The 19032-nt window shown below is 60.0% G+C and overlaps 1 protein-coding gene across 1 annotated transcript in view; it reads left to right on the top strand.

Annotated features, from left to right (window-relative positions):
- The first annotated feature begins 4489 nt into the window (after positions 1–4489).
- Positions 4490–19032, top strand: part of NKD1 (NKD inhibitor of WNT signaling pathway 1) — a 53147-nt gene continuing 38604 nt past the window's right edge. The window contains exons 1-3 of the mRNA XM_036346884.1: positions 4490–4687; positions 4811–4843; positions 5515–5645. Of these exons, the coding sequence (XP_036202777.1) occupies positions 4663–4687; positions 4811–4843; positions 5515–5645 (189 nt within the window). The 5' untranslated portion in view covers positions 4490–4662. The remainder of the gene's footprint in view (positions 4688–4810; positions 4844–5514; positions 5646–19032) is intronic.

The raw sequence follows: 19032 nt of genomic DNA, 5'->3' as shown, positions 1-19032 counted from the left end.
TGCATGCACCCTACTGGGGATCGAGCCTGCAACCCGGGCATGCGCCCTTACCGAGTGGGAATCGAACCAGTGACCTCTTGGTTCCTGGGTCAATGCTCAACCGCTGAGCCACACCAGCCAGACCCCCAGATCATATTCTTGGCAGCCGTCCGTCCCACTCTCTTGATCGCTACACACCCAAGGACAGAGGTAGGTTGGGTGGGTTTCTCTTGTTCTACATAGAGCACCCCCTATGGGCAGGGCTGGGTACTGCATCTAGAGATGCAGGTCAGGCAAGACCCCAGAAGGAGCAGCAAGTGGAGAAAGAGGAGAAGGGACCTAGTCTATTCAGAGTGGTCAGAGCTCCTAGGTTAGAAGGTCCAGGAGGGCTTCCTATGGGAGGAGGGTTTGAAGGGGGCCAGATCAGATGGTTGAACCTGGGGACAAGTGTGGGGGTGGTGTCCCCTGCCCCCCCCAGCCTCCAGCTCCGCGTCTGACACACTTCACCTCACCCAGCCTTGCCAAATCTCAAGCCCCGTGAAACCGTTTCTGCTATAATCTGTCTCTCTTATCTCTCCCTTGCCTTCCTTCCCCATTCTCCTCCCCCCAAGGATGGGAAATCTTCAAAGAAAAAGATGTGTCACTGTAAGTATACAGCCCAAGAAGTGGGCCAGATAAATTATTAAAACATAAAAAGACTGTGAGTCGTGGCTGGGGAAGCCGGCCGAGACCACAGAGCCGCCCCAGGTGGGTGGTGGGCTGGTGGCGGTGGGGAGCCCCTCCTCAGAGCCCTAACCAGGCTAAGGTTTCCGTGTGAGGCCCGTGGTCGCGCGGGTTCCCTGCCCAGGGCCAGGTGGGGGTGTCCGGGTTCCAAGACAACCAGGCCCCGGGCGCCTGCGGGCTGGGGAGGGCCGGGCTGAGGGTGGAGGGGCCTTTGTGTCTGGGCTGGACATTGGGGATTTACTTCCCCCAAGACTCAGGCTGGTAACTGCGAGTTTTAGCTGTTGCTTTTATCTCTTTTTGAACTGCAAAAAGAGACTCCCCAGGGGCAGGGGGGCTACTTTTTTCTCATGAAAGAAGAAAGCCGCGACTGGTTTAAGGAAGTAGCCGACTCTGAGCGCTGTGAGAAAGAACACGCAGAGTTGGCCTTTGATTTCCACGCACCCCGGCACCGGTGGGGGGTGGCGGGTGGGGTGGGGGCGAGAGAGACAGACGGCAACCCCCACCGAAGGCCGTTCCCACCGAAGGGGGGTCTGATCCAGACACTCGGGCCCCCCCCCCGCACCCCCTCCCCCCGCACCTGCCATCCTGCTCTGGCCTCTTGCGAGAGCCCAGGGCTGCTCATGCGGGCACTGTGGGCACTTGGGGCTGGGTGCTGCCTTCTTTCAGGGCGCCGCCTTATGCACTGTGGGGTGCTTAGCAGCAGCCTTGGCTGCTTCTTGCCAGATGCCTTCAGACATCGCCCAATGTCCCCATGTACGCGTGTGCGTGCGTGCATGCGTCGTGCATGTGTGCACACATGTGTGCATGTGTGCGTGTGCACACGTGTGTGTGTGTGTGTGTGTGCAGATTGTCTGTGGTTGAGAACCATGGCTATAGCTGGTGTTGCCTTCTAACGTACCACTCTGTTGCCTGTGCATCACATTGACTGTTTCTTTCTTTTTTAAAAAATAATTCACTGTTGAAAGTATTACCTATGTTCCCCTCCCATGGGCCCCCTCCAGTCCGCCCCTGCCTCAGGCCCTCATGGCCCCATCGTCTGTGGCCATGGGCTGTGCATCGATGCACGCGAGGTTCTTGGTTGATTACTTCCCACCCACCCACCCTCCCCGCCTTCCCTCCGAGATTCCGCTCTCTGTTCCACGCTTCTGTGACCCTGGATCCGCTCTGTGCATCCGTTTATTTTGTTACTTAGATTCCGCTTATGAGTGAGATCATGGGACACTTGACATTGGCTGTCTCTTGTCTGCCTTTCTCCCAGCAGAGGGTGGCCTGAGAGTGGGGATTGCCTAGTTTGTTCACGGATGTACCGTAAGTGCCTAAAGCAGTGCTTGTTGCGTAGCGGGCACCGAATCCGGCTTTGTTCCTGGACCGGGGACTCTCTCCAAGGGCGGAAAGTGAAGTTCGGCCTGTGTTGGCGGCCTGAGGTAGGAGAACAGCACAGCAGTGGGATCCAGAGGCTTGGGGTTCTTTCCTGACCAGGTCGCCGGCTGCTGTGTGACGTTGGACAAGTGACTTCACCTCTCTGAGCCTAGTAGGTTCCCTCCTTTGTAGACCAAAGACAAGCCTGCATCAGAGAATGGTTAGTTGTGAGGGCTACACATGACTTAGACCAGCGATTTCCAACCCTTTTCATCTCACGGCACACATAAACGAATCACTAAAATTCTGAGGCACACCAAAAAATGTATCTTTTGTCAATTGACAAAAAAAAAGGTATCATTTTGATTCATTCACACCAGATGGCTATTATGATGTCATTTTTTAATTTGACAACCTAAGGGAAAAGAGGTCAGTGCCCTGACTAGTCAGGTATTACAGGTTTTAAAAATTCTTGCGGCACACCCGTCGAAAATCGCCGACTTAGACAATGGCTGGCATGTGGCAGGTACTGGATGAATTGCAATATAAAATGGACAACGATGTGCCTGCTCATCAGATTGGTCTTCATTTCCACCAAAAAAGGGTGTGTAAAAAAAAGGAAGTGTGGGGGATGGCACTGAGCCACTGTCGGGTGAAGGTTACTTATGACTCCGGACGGCCATGCAGCTCCCAGCGTCCTTCAGGGACACGCAGATGCTCCAGAGCTGAGCTGTTCAATACCGTGGCCACCAGCCACGTGTGGCCGTCGGTCGCTTGCAATGTGGTTAGCCTGGGTTGCGATGTATTCTAAGTGTAGGACACACACCGGATTGCCAACACGTAGCACAAAACAAAGAATGTAAAATCTCTCATTATATGTTGAAACTGCAGCATAGTAGACTATAGTAGACTAAGTAAAATATAGTATTACAATTAATTTCCTCTGTTTCTTTTAACTTTTTAATATTCCTCCCTGACAGGGAATTGAACCGTGACCTGCTGGCTCAGCCACTGAACAACACTGGCTGGTTTATTTCTTTTTAATATTTTTTAAATTGATTTGAGACAGAGAGGAAGGTGGAGCAATAGAGAGACAGAAACATCAATGAGAGAGACACATCCATTGGCCACCACATTAAAATTTTTTTTTTTAAATTGATTTTTAGAGAGAGAAAGGGAGAGGGAGAGAGAGAAACATCCATGAGAGAGAAACATCATGGATCAGCGGCCTCCTGCACGCCTCCTACTGGGGATCCAGCCTGCAACTGGGCCCTGGCAGGGGATGGAACCAGTGACCTCTTGGTTCATGGGTCCAAGCTCAACCACTGAGCCAAACCGGCCGGACTCTTTTAACTAAAAAAATAAAAAATTGGACAGGGCCAGTCTAAGGAGTGGGCAGAAAGGGAAGACTGAGTCTCCATTTCACAGATGCTGACACTGAGGCTCTCACAGAGAATGCAGTCCCAGGGCAGAGTGGGTTTCTTTTCCCCACACCCAGGCTGCCCTGTTCCAGGAGGAGCCTAACCGCAGGCCTCCGATGTCCCCCCAGCAGAGCGGGCATTCTCTCAGGGAACCACAAAGGTGGGGTGGAACCCCTTGATGTCGCCCTCCCCTCGGCGGAGACCTCCCCAGACAAAACAAACAAGCCCTTGGGTCTGGCGAACTGCAGCAGGGAGCGGAAACCAAGGAAGATCAAAGACCCAGCGGTTACCCCCTTCCGGGCCGCGCAGCTGGCGGCGCACCCTGACCCCAGGCGGGCACCCACAGGCCTCCCGTCTGGGGGATCCGAGCGATCGGCTAGCAACGCGCGTCTCCCGGACACTTGTCGCTGCCAGGACTGGGCTGGGTGCACAACTGGCTGTGGGCGCGGTGGGAGCTTCGCCTGGACTCTCAGATCAAGACCTAGAGGTGACACCGGGGCGTGCGCGAGTAGGAAGCGCGCGCAGGCAGGTCGTGGTTAGACTAGGAAGGGGCGTCGCAGCCAGGGGCGTGCAGCAGGCGCCGGCGCCCATCTCAGTCTCATCACCTGCAAACCGGAGCCTCCGAGTCTCGCCCAGCCGCTTCCAGGGAGCAGAGCGGAGGGAGGCACTGGACTGGGAACCACAGGAGCTCAGGACCTCGGAGGGCGAGGGCGTGTGTCCCCAGGAGCCTGCTGGCCGGAGCCTCCACCCAGGTCCCAGCCCGCGTCCCTAGCCCCCGGCACTCGGCTGGGGGACCTGCACCGCCGCCTGGAGGGGGCGCTGTGGCAGGCTCGCAGCGTCTCGCCGCGCCCCGCCCCCAGCCCGCTGACCACGCCCCACCGCCGCTGGCCACGCCCCGCCCCGCCCCCTCGGCGGCCCGCCTCGCCTTTGATGCGCCGCGCCTGGCCAATGGGCGCGCGGGGAGGCGCGGGCCGCGGCGGCGGGCTGGGGGCTCGGCGCGCCCGGGCGTCAGTCGGGCCGCGGCTACGGCGGCAGGAGCTGGTCCCGGCGCCGCCTCGGGCTCCGCTCGGCTCGGGCGCTGCTCCCGGAGGAGGAGGAGAGCCAGGCGAGGGGCGGCGAGCCGCGGGGCCCGCGGGCCGGGCGCATGGCTTAGGACGCCCCCGCCCGCCGCGCGCCCAGCATGGGGAAACTTCACTCCAAGCCGGGTCAGTGCCCCCGCCGCGCGCCGCCCCCGGGCCCCCGCCGCCCTCGCCTCCGCGACCGCTAACTCTCTGCCTCTCCTTTCTTTCCGGCTCCCGCCGCCGCCGCCGCGCGCGATGTGCCTGCAGCCGCCGTGTGCAAGCGCAGGGAGAGCCCGGAAGGTAGGGGCGCGCGGGGCACGGACGGGGAATGGATGGAATGGCCCAGCCCGCGGGATCTCATTACCAGGGCCACCCCCACCCCAGCTCTGGCCACCAGCCCCGCAAACCCGCTCCTGGAGCAGCCTTCGCGCCCCGTCTCTGTCCCACCCACCCCTCCCCGCGGTCCTGCGCTCCCTCTTCGGAGCCTCAACCCCTCCTCTCGCGGTCCCCGCCCTCCGCGCTCCCTGCGCCCTCTCTTCAGACCTCCAAGCCCCTGTCCCCTCTCTTCCAGGCCCCCAGCCCCCTCTCCCGAGGTCGTGGCTCCTGCGCCCCCTGCGCTCCTTCCCCTGACCCTCAGTTCGCCTGGTCCCATGTTCATGCACCGCCTTCAGACCCCCCCCTCCTCCCCATCTCCTCAGTGGTCCTGTCCTCCGGGGGCTCGCTCTTCTGTTCCCCACACCCTTCCTCCTTGGGAGGGTACTGCTCCCCCTTCGCGCTCCCCTCTGGGTCCCTGCTCTCGGGGCTTCTCTGAACCCCCTTCTCCTGATTGCCTGGGTGGGTCTCTCGGGTTGTGCCCCAGCTCTCAGCCCCCTGCCAGCCCTCCGCTGCTCGGCAGTGCCCACCAGTCCCCCCTCTCTTCGGTAACTTTGGGCCCAGAGGCCAGACTCAGGGGCTTGTGTCCTCCCGCCCAGGTGACAGCTTCGCGGTGAGCGCTGCCTGGGCCCGGAAGGGCATTGAGGAGTGGATCGGGAGGCAGCGCTGCCCAGGCGGCTCCGGACCCCGACAGCTGCGGGCGGCAGGCACTATCGGCAGAGGAACCCGGGTACGACCCCCACACACCCCCTTTTCAACCTCGGAGATGGGTCTCCATACCCACCCACCCCAACGTTTAGCACCCTGTTGGCACAGCTAAGCCCAGAATCCCTTCTCAGCTGCCCCTGCCCCCCAACATGCCCCCTTGCCCCAGGCCTGTAGGAACTTTAGCAGTGACAGGGGTGGCAGTCCTGTCTGGTTGGGGACGGGTCCTAGGTGAGGAGGTGGTGCAGGCCCAGCTGAGCTGGGGGACTTGGGGCCCTGCTCTGACTCCCTCTGTGGCCAGCATTCAAAGGTGGACTTAGTGGTGGGGCTGGGGAGAGAGCAGGTATGGAGGCGTGTCGGGGACGGTGCTGGCTTCCAAATATGTTCCGTGTGTCTGTGCATCCGTCAGTCCCATCTGCCCGGGAGCCTGTAGATCAGGCTGCCATCTGGGTGGCAGAGCTTGGGGGCCACTGAGAGCTGGTGGACCCCCCAGCTTGGCCCAGGAGGAGGAGAGAGAGAGTGCGCCTCATTCGGCTCCAGCCGGGGCCCCCTCTTGAGGTCCCCGCGGTGGGATAGTCCCTGGGAAGCAGTAGATGTGACAGGGAGTGAGTCCAGTGCAGCGCCCCGCCTGGGACTGGCGTTCACAGAGGCCCTCGGAGCTCTGAGCGCTGCACGGGCTCTCAGATGGTCTGCGTGGAACTCCGGCGAGCCCAGATCAAAGCATGGATCCACTTTTTGATGTGACATTTAATTTTTTTTTTAACTTTGAGGGGAACGGGCTGAGTCTCAGGTCTGGTTGGTCTTGTCCACCGGCTGGGGAGGGGCCAGTGGAGTTCTCAGATGCGTGTGTGTGTGTGTGTGTGTGTGTGTGTGTGTGTGTGTTTGAGTGGCCGGACCTGGGCTGGGTGCCGCTCCGTGGCAGGGGCCAGTGTTGGGAGGTGAGGCCACGTCTGGAATCGCCTCTGATTCTGGGAGAAGCTCCCATCTGCCCCTCCGCCACCTCCGCCTCCTGAGCTGGGCCTTTCTCGTCTGCCTGTCTCTGCATCCCGAGGCTGGGCTGGAACTGGAGCTGCTGTCTGTCCCCTGGTCCAGGCCAGAACGTGGTGGGTGGGGCTCTGCCGCTAGGGCCCTTTAAAAGCAGACCTGCAAGCTTCCCCGCCTCCCCCCAGCATCGCTAGTTTATGGTCTACATCTTTGTTTTAAAGCCCCATGAAAAGGATCCAATCGAGCCACATGAACAAACGCATTTGTGGCCCAAGACAGAGGCCGACTGAGTGGATTTCCATTAATCAAGTTAGGGGTTTCTTCCGCCTGTTTATTTTTACAAAGTATTCCTGCAGAATGACATTTTTTTTGGTAGGCCCTCCCTCTCCCTCCCTCCCATTCCCCCCTTTTCCTAAACTGCCAGGCAGCTTGCTCCATGCTTTAGGGGAAACTTGAAATACATCGCGGGCTTACTTCAACCGACTTTTATCTTCAAAGCCGTAACAAATGTTCCCCGCATGTTTTTGGTGGGTCTCCTTGGCATCCAGTCCTGGAGGATGGGAGGGAGGAGGAAGGAAGGAGAGAAAAACAAAAGTCTGTCGTTTTTAATTAAATAGTGGTGTTCCCAGCAAAAGGAATGCGAGCCAGTAAAAGTTGCCATGGGGGGAAGTGAGGGAGGGCGGGAGGGGCCCCGGCTTAAGTCGGTGGCTTTGGTGAAGTCACGGAATTGTGCTGCCTGGTTTCTTCCCCCAGCTGAGGACAGCACGGGACGGCCTGCCCCTCCCTTCCTCAACGCCCCCCTTCTCCTCCCTACGCCCCTCGTCTCAGAGAAACACTGAGGGGTCATTACTGTTTGTTCAAAGCACTTTTGAAGATGTGAGACATCGAACCATGAGCGTGACATATGTTGGGTGGTGGGTGGAGGGTGGGGGCTGGGGGTTGGGGGTTGGGGGTGGGCTCTGCCCTCAAGATATTAAGGGGCGGGGACCTCTGCTCCTTAGAGTTGTGCTTTGTGACTGGGATCCGGACACCTGGCTTCGCACCGGCCCAGGCCCGGCTGCTGAGCCTGCAGAGGGGGGCGTGGCGCGTGCACCCCAGGGAGAGGTCAGGTGAGCCCAAGGTGGGGGCCTGCACGGTGATTTCAGGTGGTACCTGGAGGGATATGTTTCATCCTGATAGTCCGCTTTCCTTTTATCCCAAGCAGAAGAACTAGGACATCAAACCCGCGGCGTCACGGACATCCTTGCTTAGGATGAAGCTGAAAGAGAGAGTCTAAAGGAGAAAAGGAATGAAGTGCCAGGGGCCAAAATGGCGACTGGGGGAACGGAATGCCCAAAGTCTGGGAGACACGAACGGGATGGGATGGGGGGGTGGGCAGCCCTCGGTCTAGTTTCTCTCCGTGACTCCCAGAGGCAGGGGGAGGGGGCGGCAGGCTCTCCCGCTATGTCATCAGGACGTGGCAGGTGTGGGCTCCAATGTCTGCGGCTCCGAGGGCTGGCAGGGGTGCCCCCACCCGCCCCAGGCCTGCCTTGGGGTTGGCCTCTGTCTCAACCCCTTCACGGGCCTTTCACCAAAGTCGCTGAGGACACGTTGGTGGCTCATCAATTCTTCGTATGGCAGTGATAACTACTACTTATGAAGTGTCTGTATGTGTCAGGCCCTTGGCCTACATTCTCTTAATCCTCCCCATAACCTGTGGGGGTAGCAGCCAGCTGGTGGGGACTCTGCCCCTTTCTGGAGCGCTTTCTAGGACGTGGGGAGCCACATGTGGCCGAGCCCTGGGCCGAGCATCTGCCCAGAGGGCGCTGCACTTGCTGCCTCCCAGAGAGGTGGCAGCCTGCCCGCTGCGAGTGCTTTGGGGTAAGGCAGGTTTTGGGGTGCACAGAAGCAGGAGGGGCCCCTGCTTGCCCTCGTCCTCCCTGACGGGGCCTGAGTAGCTTAGTAAGCGTTCAGGATAGGTCCGAGTCACAGGCAAGGCCCTGGGGTGCCAGAGGGGAGCCCCACTGGCCCCAGCCCAAGCCCGTCTTCCCGAATGCAAAACTAGACGAGGCCAGGCTCTGCCACAAGAGCTGCTCACCTTGGACGAGCCATGTCACCGTCCTACACCTCAATGGGCTCATCTGCAAAATGGGTATAAGGACATCCTCATCCCTGGCCGGGTTACGGCAGATGACGCTTCCAAACCGGAGGGTCACTGAGACACGGGGAGCGGTGGAGATGGGGGGGCCCAGATTATGAGAGCAGAGTCCCCCCCCACCCCGCCCCTAACCCTGTAGACTCAGTTGGAGGGACACCGGCTAAGGCTGTGGCTTCTGTCCTCTCCTGGGTTCAAAGTCAGCTCCGAGGGAACATGAGCTCAGGGGAGAGAAATAATGAGGAAGGGGAGGTGCGCAAGCCCGACGAGAGAAGAGCCCTAAGGTGAGCAGTTGTGTGCCCCACAGCGGTGTGCTCAGCGACGAGAACTGAAATAAGCACAGGAGGGGGTGACAGGATGGTCCTGGAGGCAGGAGGCAGCCACAGGCGGCTGCGGAGGAAAGCCAGTGCACCTTTGGGGTCTGGAAGCCATAGTGGGTGAAAGAAGAGAGCTTAGCAACGTAGCGACGTCGCTGGGACAGCCCCGAGTAGCAGGGCGGGTGCTAGCAGGGCGGGTGTGCCTGTGTGCACGCTCCCGTGTGCTCCTGTGTGCGCACGGATTTAAGTGGGCCGCCCCCCACCCCGTGTGGCCCTTCTGTTCTGTGCAGGAAGCCGAGTCCGGTGCCGGCGGGGCTGCCTGGAGCAGAGGTGCTGCCAGGCCGTGTGGGGCTGTGATGAGGGGACACCCAGTGCGTTTTGCTTTTTGGGGGAGATCGGAGGTCACAGGCCGGGTTGCGGCCCACGGGTCCCCGTGGGGCTGGGCGCTGAGGTTGGAGGCGGGCCCAGCTGCCGCCGGAGCGCCGGATTCCCGGGGAATTACCCTTGAATGATACCAGTTGGCACAATTAAAAGGCCCCATGTCTTCAGCATATGGAAAGTGTTAGGCCTCCTTACGTGGTTTCAAAGCTATGTGCCGGGAGGTGGACTTGACATTTGAGGTAAAGCATAAATTAAATATTTGGTGTTTTGGAATTAAAAGATGATTTGCTTTGAGGCTGGCGGAGGCATGTGGGCCTCCGCTCGCTGGCATCTCGAGTGCTTCCCGAAGGTCTCCCCTGCCCATGGCACCCAGGCCAGCGTCGCAGCCCTGCCCGGGAGCTTTCTTCCCCCCTGCCCCTAGGGAGTCGGGAGGAGGGCCGGGCAGCCCGGGCTGGGCGCCGTGCCAGGGTGGCTTCTGGTTTCCAGCAGCCTGCGCCCCTCAGGATGCTGCGTGTGGCGCCGTCCCCCTCGGAGAGCGTTAGGCCTGGAGGGGTGTCCCGTCCTCCCCTGGAAACGTTCTCCTTTGAGAAGGAGGCCTGCTCCCTGAGACCCGCCGTGTGCGTATTTCAGTCTCCTGGACTCGGGAACAGTCCCCTGCTTTTGCATTTTTTAAAAAATATGTTTTTATTGGTTTTAGAGGGAAACAGAGAGAAACGGAGAGGGAGGGAGAGAGAGAAACATCCATGATGAGAGAGAATCATGGATCGGCTGCCTCCTGCACGCCCCACACTGGGGATCGAGCCCGCAACCCGGGGCTGTGCCCTGACCGGGACTCGAACCCTGACCTCCTGGTGCCTAGGCAGACGCTCAACCACGGAGCCATCCGGGCAGGGCATGCATTTGCGTTCTGTACAAACTGTGATAAACCGGGGACAAGCTGAACCCGAGACAATCGCTGCGTGTTGCGCGAGCTCCTCTCCCAGTGGGGACGACAGTGAGGGGAGAAGGTGGGCGACGGATGGGCAGAAGGTGTTCCTCTGTACCGGGAGGCTCAGGCTCCATGCTCAGGGACTGAGCTGTCCGCTTGTGAGCTTAAAAAAGCAAGGCCGAACCGTCAGCGAGGACAGAGTGGCTTTCTGGGTAACACGTCTGCCCTGTGGGAGCCCCAGGGCACATAGTGGGCGCTCACATGCTGCTTGCTGAATGAACGAGGGAATGAATGAATGAACGAATCGAATGAACGAACGAACGGAGGAGAGATTAGGTCACCATCCCTGCCTCCTCCTCCCCCAGCCTCTTCCCCTGCCCGATGGCATTGGATGGAGGAGTCAGTGGGTTAGGCCTTCTCCTTCAGGCACTCAGCGCTTAATCACGAGCCACAATGAACTGTCATTCATTGTGAATTCCCTCGCCCGGCCGAGCATTGAGATACGGTAGCGAGTAGGAGAGGCGTGGCCCCTGGCCTCCTGCGGCTTCCGGTCTAAAAGAAGAGGCAAGAAAACGGCACGTTGACCGGCCACCACGCATGAGACGCGGTGAGGCGGCGTTTCAGCCAGACCTGAAAGCCGAGGAGGCAAGGGTGGGCGGAGGGTGGCACGTGTGCAGGGAGGGGCCCTGGCGCTCTCCTCCGTGGGAATGGGTGGCAGTCGGGCTGGGCATCCAGAGGGGAAGTGGGCGCCACCTGTCTCCGAGCCTGCGGGGACTGGGCCTCTCTCCGGGTGCGCGGTCTTTCTGGAAAGCCCTGTGCCTTCGTGGCTCTCGGCAGGTTGCGCTGTCCCCCGGGACAGGTGTGCGGGATCGAGCAGGTGGCCAGTCAGTGCGCCGCCCCAGCCACCAGCAGGCGCCTCGGAGCCGGTTACTGGGGAGTGTCACGTGCGTGGGGACATTCCTCCAGCTGTTCAGATGGACCGGTGACCCCCGCTGCCCTGTGGGTGGGGGAGGGGGAGTCGAAGCGGGAGGGGGAGGGGGGGGCCTGAGGGGCTGGGATTGGCTGGCCAAGGGCCAGGGGCCTAGAGGAGTGACAAGCCAACCCCAGAGCGAGCTCACCCTGCCAGCACTGCCGGGAGCCCAAGGGAAGGGCGGCCTTGCCTCGGTTTACCAGATGTGTCCCAGGAAGGGGAGCGCAGGGTGACCCGCAGGCCCATGGGCAGCGCCGCCATCTGCGATCTGCTGGCTCTGGTGTCAGGACCCCACAGCCTCCTAGTCCGGGGCTTCTTGCAGCCTCGCTCTCCGGCTGTGGGTTCCCAATGTGCTTTGGTTTAGGAACTTTTGGAATTTTTAGGCCGCTTGTTGGATTCCAAAGCAGGCACTTCTGGCTGCCTCCCCGGCTTCCCTCTCTCTTTTTTTTTTCACTCACACATGTTCTTTTTGTGGCTCTTGTCTTTCACAGACATTCTTTCTCTTCCTCTCGCTCTCACTCTCCCCCTCCCGGCCACCCCCCCTCCCCTCTCCCAGAGGAAGGAAAACTTCAGACTCGCACAAACAAACTATCTGCTATTCCATGTGCGGGAGAACTGAGGCAGGAGCCCAGCGTCCCCGGGAAGACGCGCCAGCGCGAGCTGAAGGCCTCGGTTGTTTCATCTGGAAGGCGCCCTTTGATGTCACCGTGCTCCGTTTATGCTGGGACGCTGCCTGCTCCTTTATGGCTGGCTGCAGCCTCTCCCCGCGACGAGCGGCCGGCGGGCTCCCTCAGGGCGGAGGAAAAGCCTGCTCAGTCCCCTAGGCCAGGCCCAGCGAGGCCGCCGCTCCTGCCAAGCCCAGGTGGGGTGGAGGGCCTTTTCCAAACAAGCGTGCCCAGAGACATAAGTGATTCTTTGATAACTTCCCGGGAACGCGGAGGGGGCTGTTTATCCGCCTGGGCCCCTGCCCGGGGCTCGCAGCGAAGCCTCAGGTGCCGCCGCTGAAGTCATCCTCGGCCCCAGGAAGGTGGCACCGTGGGCTCTCGCCAGGGCTGGCCCCGGCGTGTGTTTGCTTAGAGGGCACCGTGCAGTTGGTCCGGGCTTTGCTTTCCTTACTCAGCGAGCCACGTGGGCTGCGGCCTGTGTGTGTGGCCTTGTGTGTGTGTGTGTGTGGCCGACGCCTTTCAGAAGGACCCCCGGGAGCGGGTGGGCTTCCCAGTGGGGTGGCATCCGCTGGAGGGGCCCTCCCTTCTTTGGTTTGGGTTTTCCAGCTGAGGAGCAGGAGAAGGCACTTATTCTAGTCCAGCAACTACCTATTGAATGCACTCTATTCGAGTCATCTGTGCGTCGGTGCAGGACACCGGGGACCCGCTTTCGGCCAGGTACACATTCGCTCTCTCAGTCGAGGGTGGCCCTCGTTCTCCTGGAGCTTACACTCCAGTGGGAAGTATTTTTAAAAACAAATTTCACAGTCTAAGTTGTGGTATATGTGCCTCAGAGGAGGAGAACTGGGTGCGTTGAGAACATGTAATGGGGACCAGACCTAATTGGGTGGCTGTTCACTCCCCAAATCTCTGAGGGTGCTCAGGGTGTTGTGGAAACTATGGGGAACAGGACATAGTTCCTGCCTCAGAGAACTTAGCGTTCAGAGGGACTAAACGTTCGTCTTTGCCTTGTGTTGATTTTTCTTATCTTATTGCGTTGGTTACCATCTCCTGCACTGCTTAGTAACTGTTAGGAATGGTGCTCACTGCTGATCCACCTAAGAGAGCTTTCTTCAACACATGGCTTGCTAAGAGTTTTTGTAAAAGCGGGAATGATTATTGAACTGCTGCTGGGGTGTTGATGGAGGTCGCCATTCTTCCCGAACGTATGATCTGTGTGCGTGATGGGCATCGCTAGATTTCCTAGTGCGCAGCTGTCTGCACTCCTAAATCCTCGTCATGATCGATTGCTGTTTTACAGTGTTTCTCTGTTTGATCCACTTATATGTTATGTAGGAGTTTTGTATGGAAACTCATGTTAGATTGTTTGGCTCATAGTTTGGAAAGATGGATATGGAGCAGCGAAGGCCATATTAAGGATGGCCAGAGGGCGCTCTGGGGACACTGAGGGTCCGGGGCAGCAAGTGGCCACTGGTCTAGGGTCAGAGGTGGTCTCGAAGGAGCTGGGATTCAAGTCCAAAGGTGAATGGGGACGGAGCGGTGGTGAGCAAGGCCAGGGGCGGGGACGTGGAAGAGCACGCTGAGTGTCTGCTGGGTGGAATGGCATGCATGGGGAAGGCAGCGGGACATCTGAGAGGCTGATTGAAGCTCTGCCCCTGGTTTGTAGTAGTTTCCTTTTTGCTCTTGACCTCTAAGGAGGGGAAAGCAACAGGGTCAAGGTCAAACCACCCCGTGACCAGGCTTCCTCTGGAAGCCAGACATGGAGGGGCACCCCTAACCAGCACCCCTAAGCCCGCTCCATGGCGCCGCCTTGAGCCATCGCTTCTGTGCAAGGGGCCAGCCCACGTGGCTTTCTGGAGTTAGAAAAACATCGTCGGGGGCTGTGGTTTTCCCCACCCTCCCCTGCGGCCTGAGGGTGGACAGGCCCATCCTGCTCATGGGGCCCTTTCCGCTCCGTTCTGCTCTCTCCAGGCCCCAGCTCTGTACTCAAGACCAGGGCCTTGGCCAGCCAAACAGCCTGCCTCCTGCACGCCCCCTACTGGGGCTTGAGCCCACATGCCAGGCATGTGCCCTGACCGGGAATCGAATCGAGACCTCCTGGTTCATAGGTCATTGCTCAACCACTGAGCCATGGGTCCCTGTCCCTGAAGCCCTCTGAGTCAGAGTCTCTCTGTACCAGCTGCTGGGGATTCCATAGGAAAGCTGGCGGGCGGGGGTACAGGCTGTGGGCAGGGCTTGGGCGGGGATGGCACTCCCCACGTGTAGACTGTGGATCCAGCGCGAGGCCCTGTGGAGAAGCTGGCACAGTTCCTGGCTGTGCCAAGCTCTCAGTCCACGTCCATCTCCTCCTATGCCCTTCCCCGTGGCTGTGGCTCCTTAAACCTACAAGTGGCCTCAGCACATTCCTGACAGTCACGGCCCCCCGGCCCCTCTCCCAGGGAGGAAGGGGCTGTGACAGGCCCTCTGCACTGTGCGTGCCCCCAGAACTTCCTGTGATGCTGGGAATTCCCCGTCTGCTCCGCCCTGGCTGGGAGCTGTTAGCCACCCGAGGCTCTGAGCGCTTGGGATGCGGCTACTGTGGCCAGGAGCTGAATGTAAATATATTTTATTTGGATCAGTTTAACTGTCAATTTAAATAGCACAGCTCTGGACCGATGGAGAAGACCCTGGCACTGCAATGCAGCTGGCTAACCCTGATCCTACTGTAACCCTAACCCTAACCCAACCCACACCCTAACTGTAACCGCAGCACAGCAAACCCCCGTCCTGCGGCCGTCCAAGGAGTTGCTCGCAGCAGGTGGTGGTGGGAAGAAAGCTCCGCCCCCAGAAGCCCTGGTGAAACCTCCTGGGTGCTTCCCAGCCCCTGGGAGCCGTGGCTCTGCTCCCGCGTGGAAGGAGGCAGCCCCGGCTGGTCACCAACATGTCAGTGACGGGAAGGGTTGTGGGGCTCCTTCCGGGGGGCGGGTTGGAGTACCTTCTCCCGGTGTCATCAGTCGGGGCCTCCTGACCTTGGAGGTGCTGCCTGGCACCTGCCTCTGGGCGCTGGGTGCTGGGTGAGGACGCTCCCCTTGGCTGTGGTCTGGGTGCTGCCAGCAAAACCCCCGGCTCGGGCGGGAGCAGCGCCAGGCAGGGCCCGCTTTCTCCAGGGGCGGGAGCTGGAGTGCACGCGGAGCTTTGTGGTTGGCGGAGTCTTCCTCAGGGTGGTTTGTCAGGCAGTCGCTATTTGCAGAAACCGGATCCCTTGTCAGCCCCTGGGGAAATGCAGGCTGTGAGGTCTGAGGTCTGAGGTCCATGGGGCAGGTTGTGTGTGGCTCCTGCCATATCCTCAGGCTTTTTGCGCTGTGAGGCCCCGGGCAGAGGCTCAGAGAACGTTTGGCAGGTGAATGAGTGGGTCTCAGAGGGGCCTGGCGGCTTGGCCGGGGGGCTCAGCGCCTCAGAGGGGGCAGGGACTCGGGGCCTGGCCCCCCACATCCCTGCTGCTTCTCTCAGATTCCTGCTGCTCTGGGCCATGGGAGAGCACCCTGCTCGCTTCTCCCCTGAGCTCTTCTCTTGAGGGAAATAAAGGAAGTCATGTCCTGGCAAAAAGCAAAAGGGAAGCAAGTTCAAATCAGCCCTAAAGGGGATGCAAGAAGAGGAAGCCCCTCCGTCCACCGGGTCCACCGGCCTCCCAGTGCCCCCTCCCAGGTGCCCATGGTCTGAGTTTTGCTCGCTGTGCCCGGCACAGACCGCGGGAGCCCTCGCAGCCCGCAAGACGGGGAAGGGCTGGTGTTGGTAGGTTCACTGAAAAGCTCACCATAAAAAAGCGATTGAGGCCTTACGCATTTTAACGCACGCTGCATGCTATCATCTGGTTCTGCACCTGGCCCTTTTAACTTCACAGAGTCTCTTGGAAATCCTCCCACATCCGCGCATATAATCTCACTGCCCTGTAGCTCTCAGGCCTCCCATGTGAGGATGGACCGTGCTTCATGACACGGGCCCCAGTCAGTGGGCCGAGTTAGATCAATGGTGTGGGTTTCTGTGGCTGTGCTTCCGCACCCCACTCCCGCCCCACTCCACCCTCCCACCCCCGCCACTCACACACCGCACACCGTGATGTCATCACCGTGGGTGGCTTTACTACCTTCCCGGCAAAGCCAGTCTCTCCCCCAGGTTTTGTCTTCAAGACCCAGGAGGGAAGTGGCTGTGGAGGAGTTTGCGGTTAAGCATGGCCTTTCTCAACTGTTTTACACGAAGGCACGTCATTGGCTCATGTGACGGGGAAGTTCGCGGGGGATTGGATTCAGGTACTGCTGGATCCTCTGGCCCTGGCTCTGTCCCAGGGCCCTGGTCTGTACCTTCAGCTCTGGTTCTTTTGGGTACATTCTCAGACAGACTCCCAGGCGGTGGTAGTGTGCCCCCACCAGTGTGGGCTCCCACCTCCGGCTGGAAGAGAGGGTCCCAGCCGAAGCCCAGGCTGGACGTCCATTGTTTAGATGGGCCACATGCCCGTTCCATAACTGATGTCCGTGCCTCTGACGGTCCTGGGGCACATGGCCTCATGGAGTGGGGGCTGGGATTAGCGCCCCCAAACCTCAAGGGCAGGAGGGTAAGGGGTGGGTGGTTCCGTAAAGAAAAACCACTGGTGAGGAGAAGGCTGTGGAGTGCCCGCTGGGTGGATGGAATGAACATCTGCACAGCCTGGCCCCTGGCGCAGGGCTCACTGCCCGCAGCTCTGGTCAGCAGCTGGCCAGCAGGGTGGGAACAAGGCAGCTGACCATCCCGGGAGAACTGCTCCTTGACCACGGATCTTGGAAGAGCCCAGTGGCTTGCCACCTCCTCCATGCAGCCCACATGGGTCACAGCCTCTCAACCCTCAGTGGGTGGGTAACCAACCCGTTGGGGCGTCCGCAAATCTCATGGCGTCCCCCTCAAATGAATGCTCCTACACCTTTCACTCCAATTTCAGGGCAGCCACAGCCCCAGAGTTAACAATGCCTGTCTTAGTTCGTATGGCTAGTTTTTTAAACCTGATTTTATTAACTTTCTCCCCCATATGGGTCTCCTCCCAGTGCCAGGGGCACAGACCTTTGAACCTGGGCTTCAGGTCTGGTTTCTTCGTGTTGGTGTGGGGCCTCAGTTTCCCCATCTGTGAACTGGGGGAAGACGACCCGCCTCCTGGAGTCATTTCAAGGATTAAATGAAAGGATGTGCAGAACGGCTTGTGGCGGCCGTAGCGCCCCCAGCAGCCGCCGGAGCTGCCGGGATGTCTGCACGGTTCCCGGTAAACGCACTCTGTCCGGGTCCAGCTCGGCACCTGGCCACGCTCGGGTGCTGCGCGACGGGTGAAGAGAAACCACCTTCTTCGCTCAGGAGTTGCCATGTGATGGATTTCTTTCGCTTCCAGATGGGGAAACTGAGGCTGGGGAGCTCTCAGTGACTTACCCAGGGGCCTCGGGGTTCATTTGGGTTAGTTGTGAGTGGCTTTACGCTCTGGTTAGAGGGCGCCCCTCGCTTCTCATTGGAGCCTCCTGCCTAGACAAGGACCGGCCACAGGTGACAGCTCACCTGTGCCTGATGGCTGCCGATGGAGCTCCTCCTTCCAGCCCCTGAGCCCCAGCCAGTGGGTCCCCGGCCCGCCTGGCGGGACCCCAAACCCAGGGTGGAGGTATTGTTCTGTAGAAATCCGAACCGGTACTTTGCCCTGAGAGTATTAAGACACAAAGTCCCTGTGGTTCGAGGCCAGTTAATCAGAGCGCCGAGGAGGGACTGTGGGCAGACATGACGTCATGGGCTGCCCTGCAGTCGGCCCTGCCATGTTCCGCTCTCCAAGATTTCTGACTTTCAGAAAAGGAGCCACAGATAGAGTTACCCAGCGTTACAGCAATATTTTTCCTGGGCAGGAGATTGCTTTACGGCGAAGGCCAGTTATTTCAGGAGACAAGCAAAGAGCCCTTTCTTCCCGCGCTCCGTGGGGGGAAAGTATTATGCTGGGGGGCCCGCTTCTTGGACCGGCTGTTGGAGAGGCCGGGCCCGGCCGCGTTTCTGGAGTGGGGAGCGGGGGACGTGAGATGGTGCGGTGGCCCCGGGGACCCCAAGGGTGCAGCCCTTTCTCCGAACCCTCCCCGGGGAACTGGCGCAGGTAGAGAAGCCTTTGGTGCAGAGCAGTGAATGAAGAGGTCAGAGCTGGGCTGTGAGCTGGGCATGGAGGGTGGAGAGGGGGAGAAACGGGAGAAGAGGAGGGGTCCCCCAGTATGTGAGGCCCCCCACTGGGGAGACAGCAGGGCTCTGCCATTTGCCAGTGTGACTGGGTCCCCACCCGTCCGAGCCTCAGTTTCCCACGTGTGCATCGGGGATAACAGCTCTCCGTCCCGTCGCGTGTCGTCGGTGTTAAACGAGACCGTCCGTGTCACGCGCTTACGGTGCTGTTGACGCCGCGCGTGCTGGTGACCGTGGGAGGCGGCCGACGGGCCTCCCTCCATCCACGTCCCAGCTCCGGCCTGTCCGGTGGCTGCCTGGGCTGGAGCCCTCGGCTGCAGGGCGCTGTCTCCTGAGTCCCGAGCGAAGGCTTCCGTCTGACGATGCAGTGGATGGGGGACCTGGGCCACCCCAGCACGTGGCGGATGGGCGGGCCCCTTCCACACACTGCGGGCCCTCCGTGGACCGTTCTCCCCGGGAAGTTGGGGGAAGACGTGCTGGCTCCATGGTGCTCGGGGAGGGGGTTGACCTTCGCGGATGAAGGTTTCGCCCCTTCCCTTCCCCCCGCCCCCTCGTGGCAGAGGAAGGATGCCTGCCAGGGCTTTTGTTTGTGTCTGGAGCGGCCCTGAGCCTGATAAGGAGGCGCATCCTTGCCCGCTTCTTGCCTCTGACCACGGGCCCTTTCAAGTGGGGCCGCCCGGGAGGCTGGACTTATCCCATCCCCTTCCTCGCCGCCCTGCGCTCTATCGAACCTGAGGCAGAGTTTATCTTGTTCCGCGGGAGATCTGTCGTTCCGGCTTGGGAACGGCGTCCAAGTTTACAGAATGGAGTCTGGTGCCCGGAGCCTTCGGGTAAA

Source organism: Myotis myotis, unplaced genomic scaffold (assembly GCF_014108235.1).
Source record: "Myotis myotis isolate mMyoMyo1 unplaced genomic scaffold, mMyoMyo1.p scaffold_m19_p_19, whole genome shotgun sequence".
Lineage (NCBI taxonomy): Eukaryota > Metazoa > Chordata > Mammalia > Chiroptera > Vespertilionidae > Myotis > Myotis myotis.
Note: the sequence above shows the minus strand (reverse complement) of the source record. Positions and strands in the feature narration are given on the sequence as shown.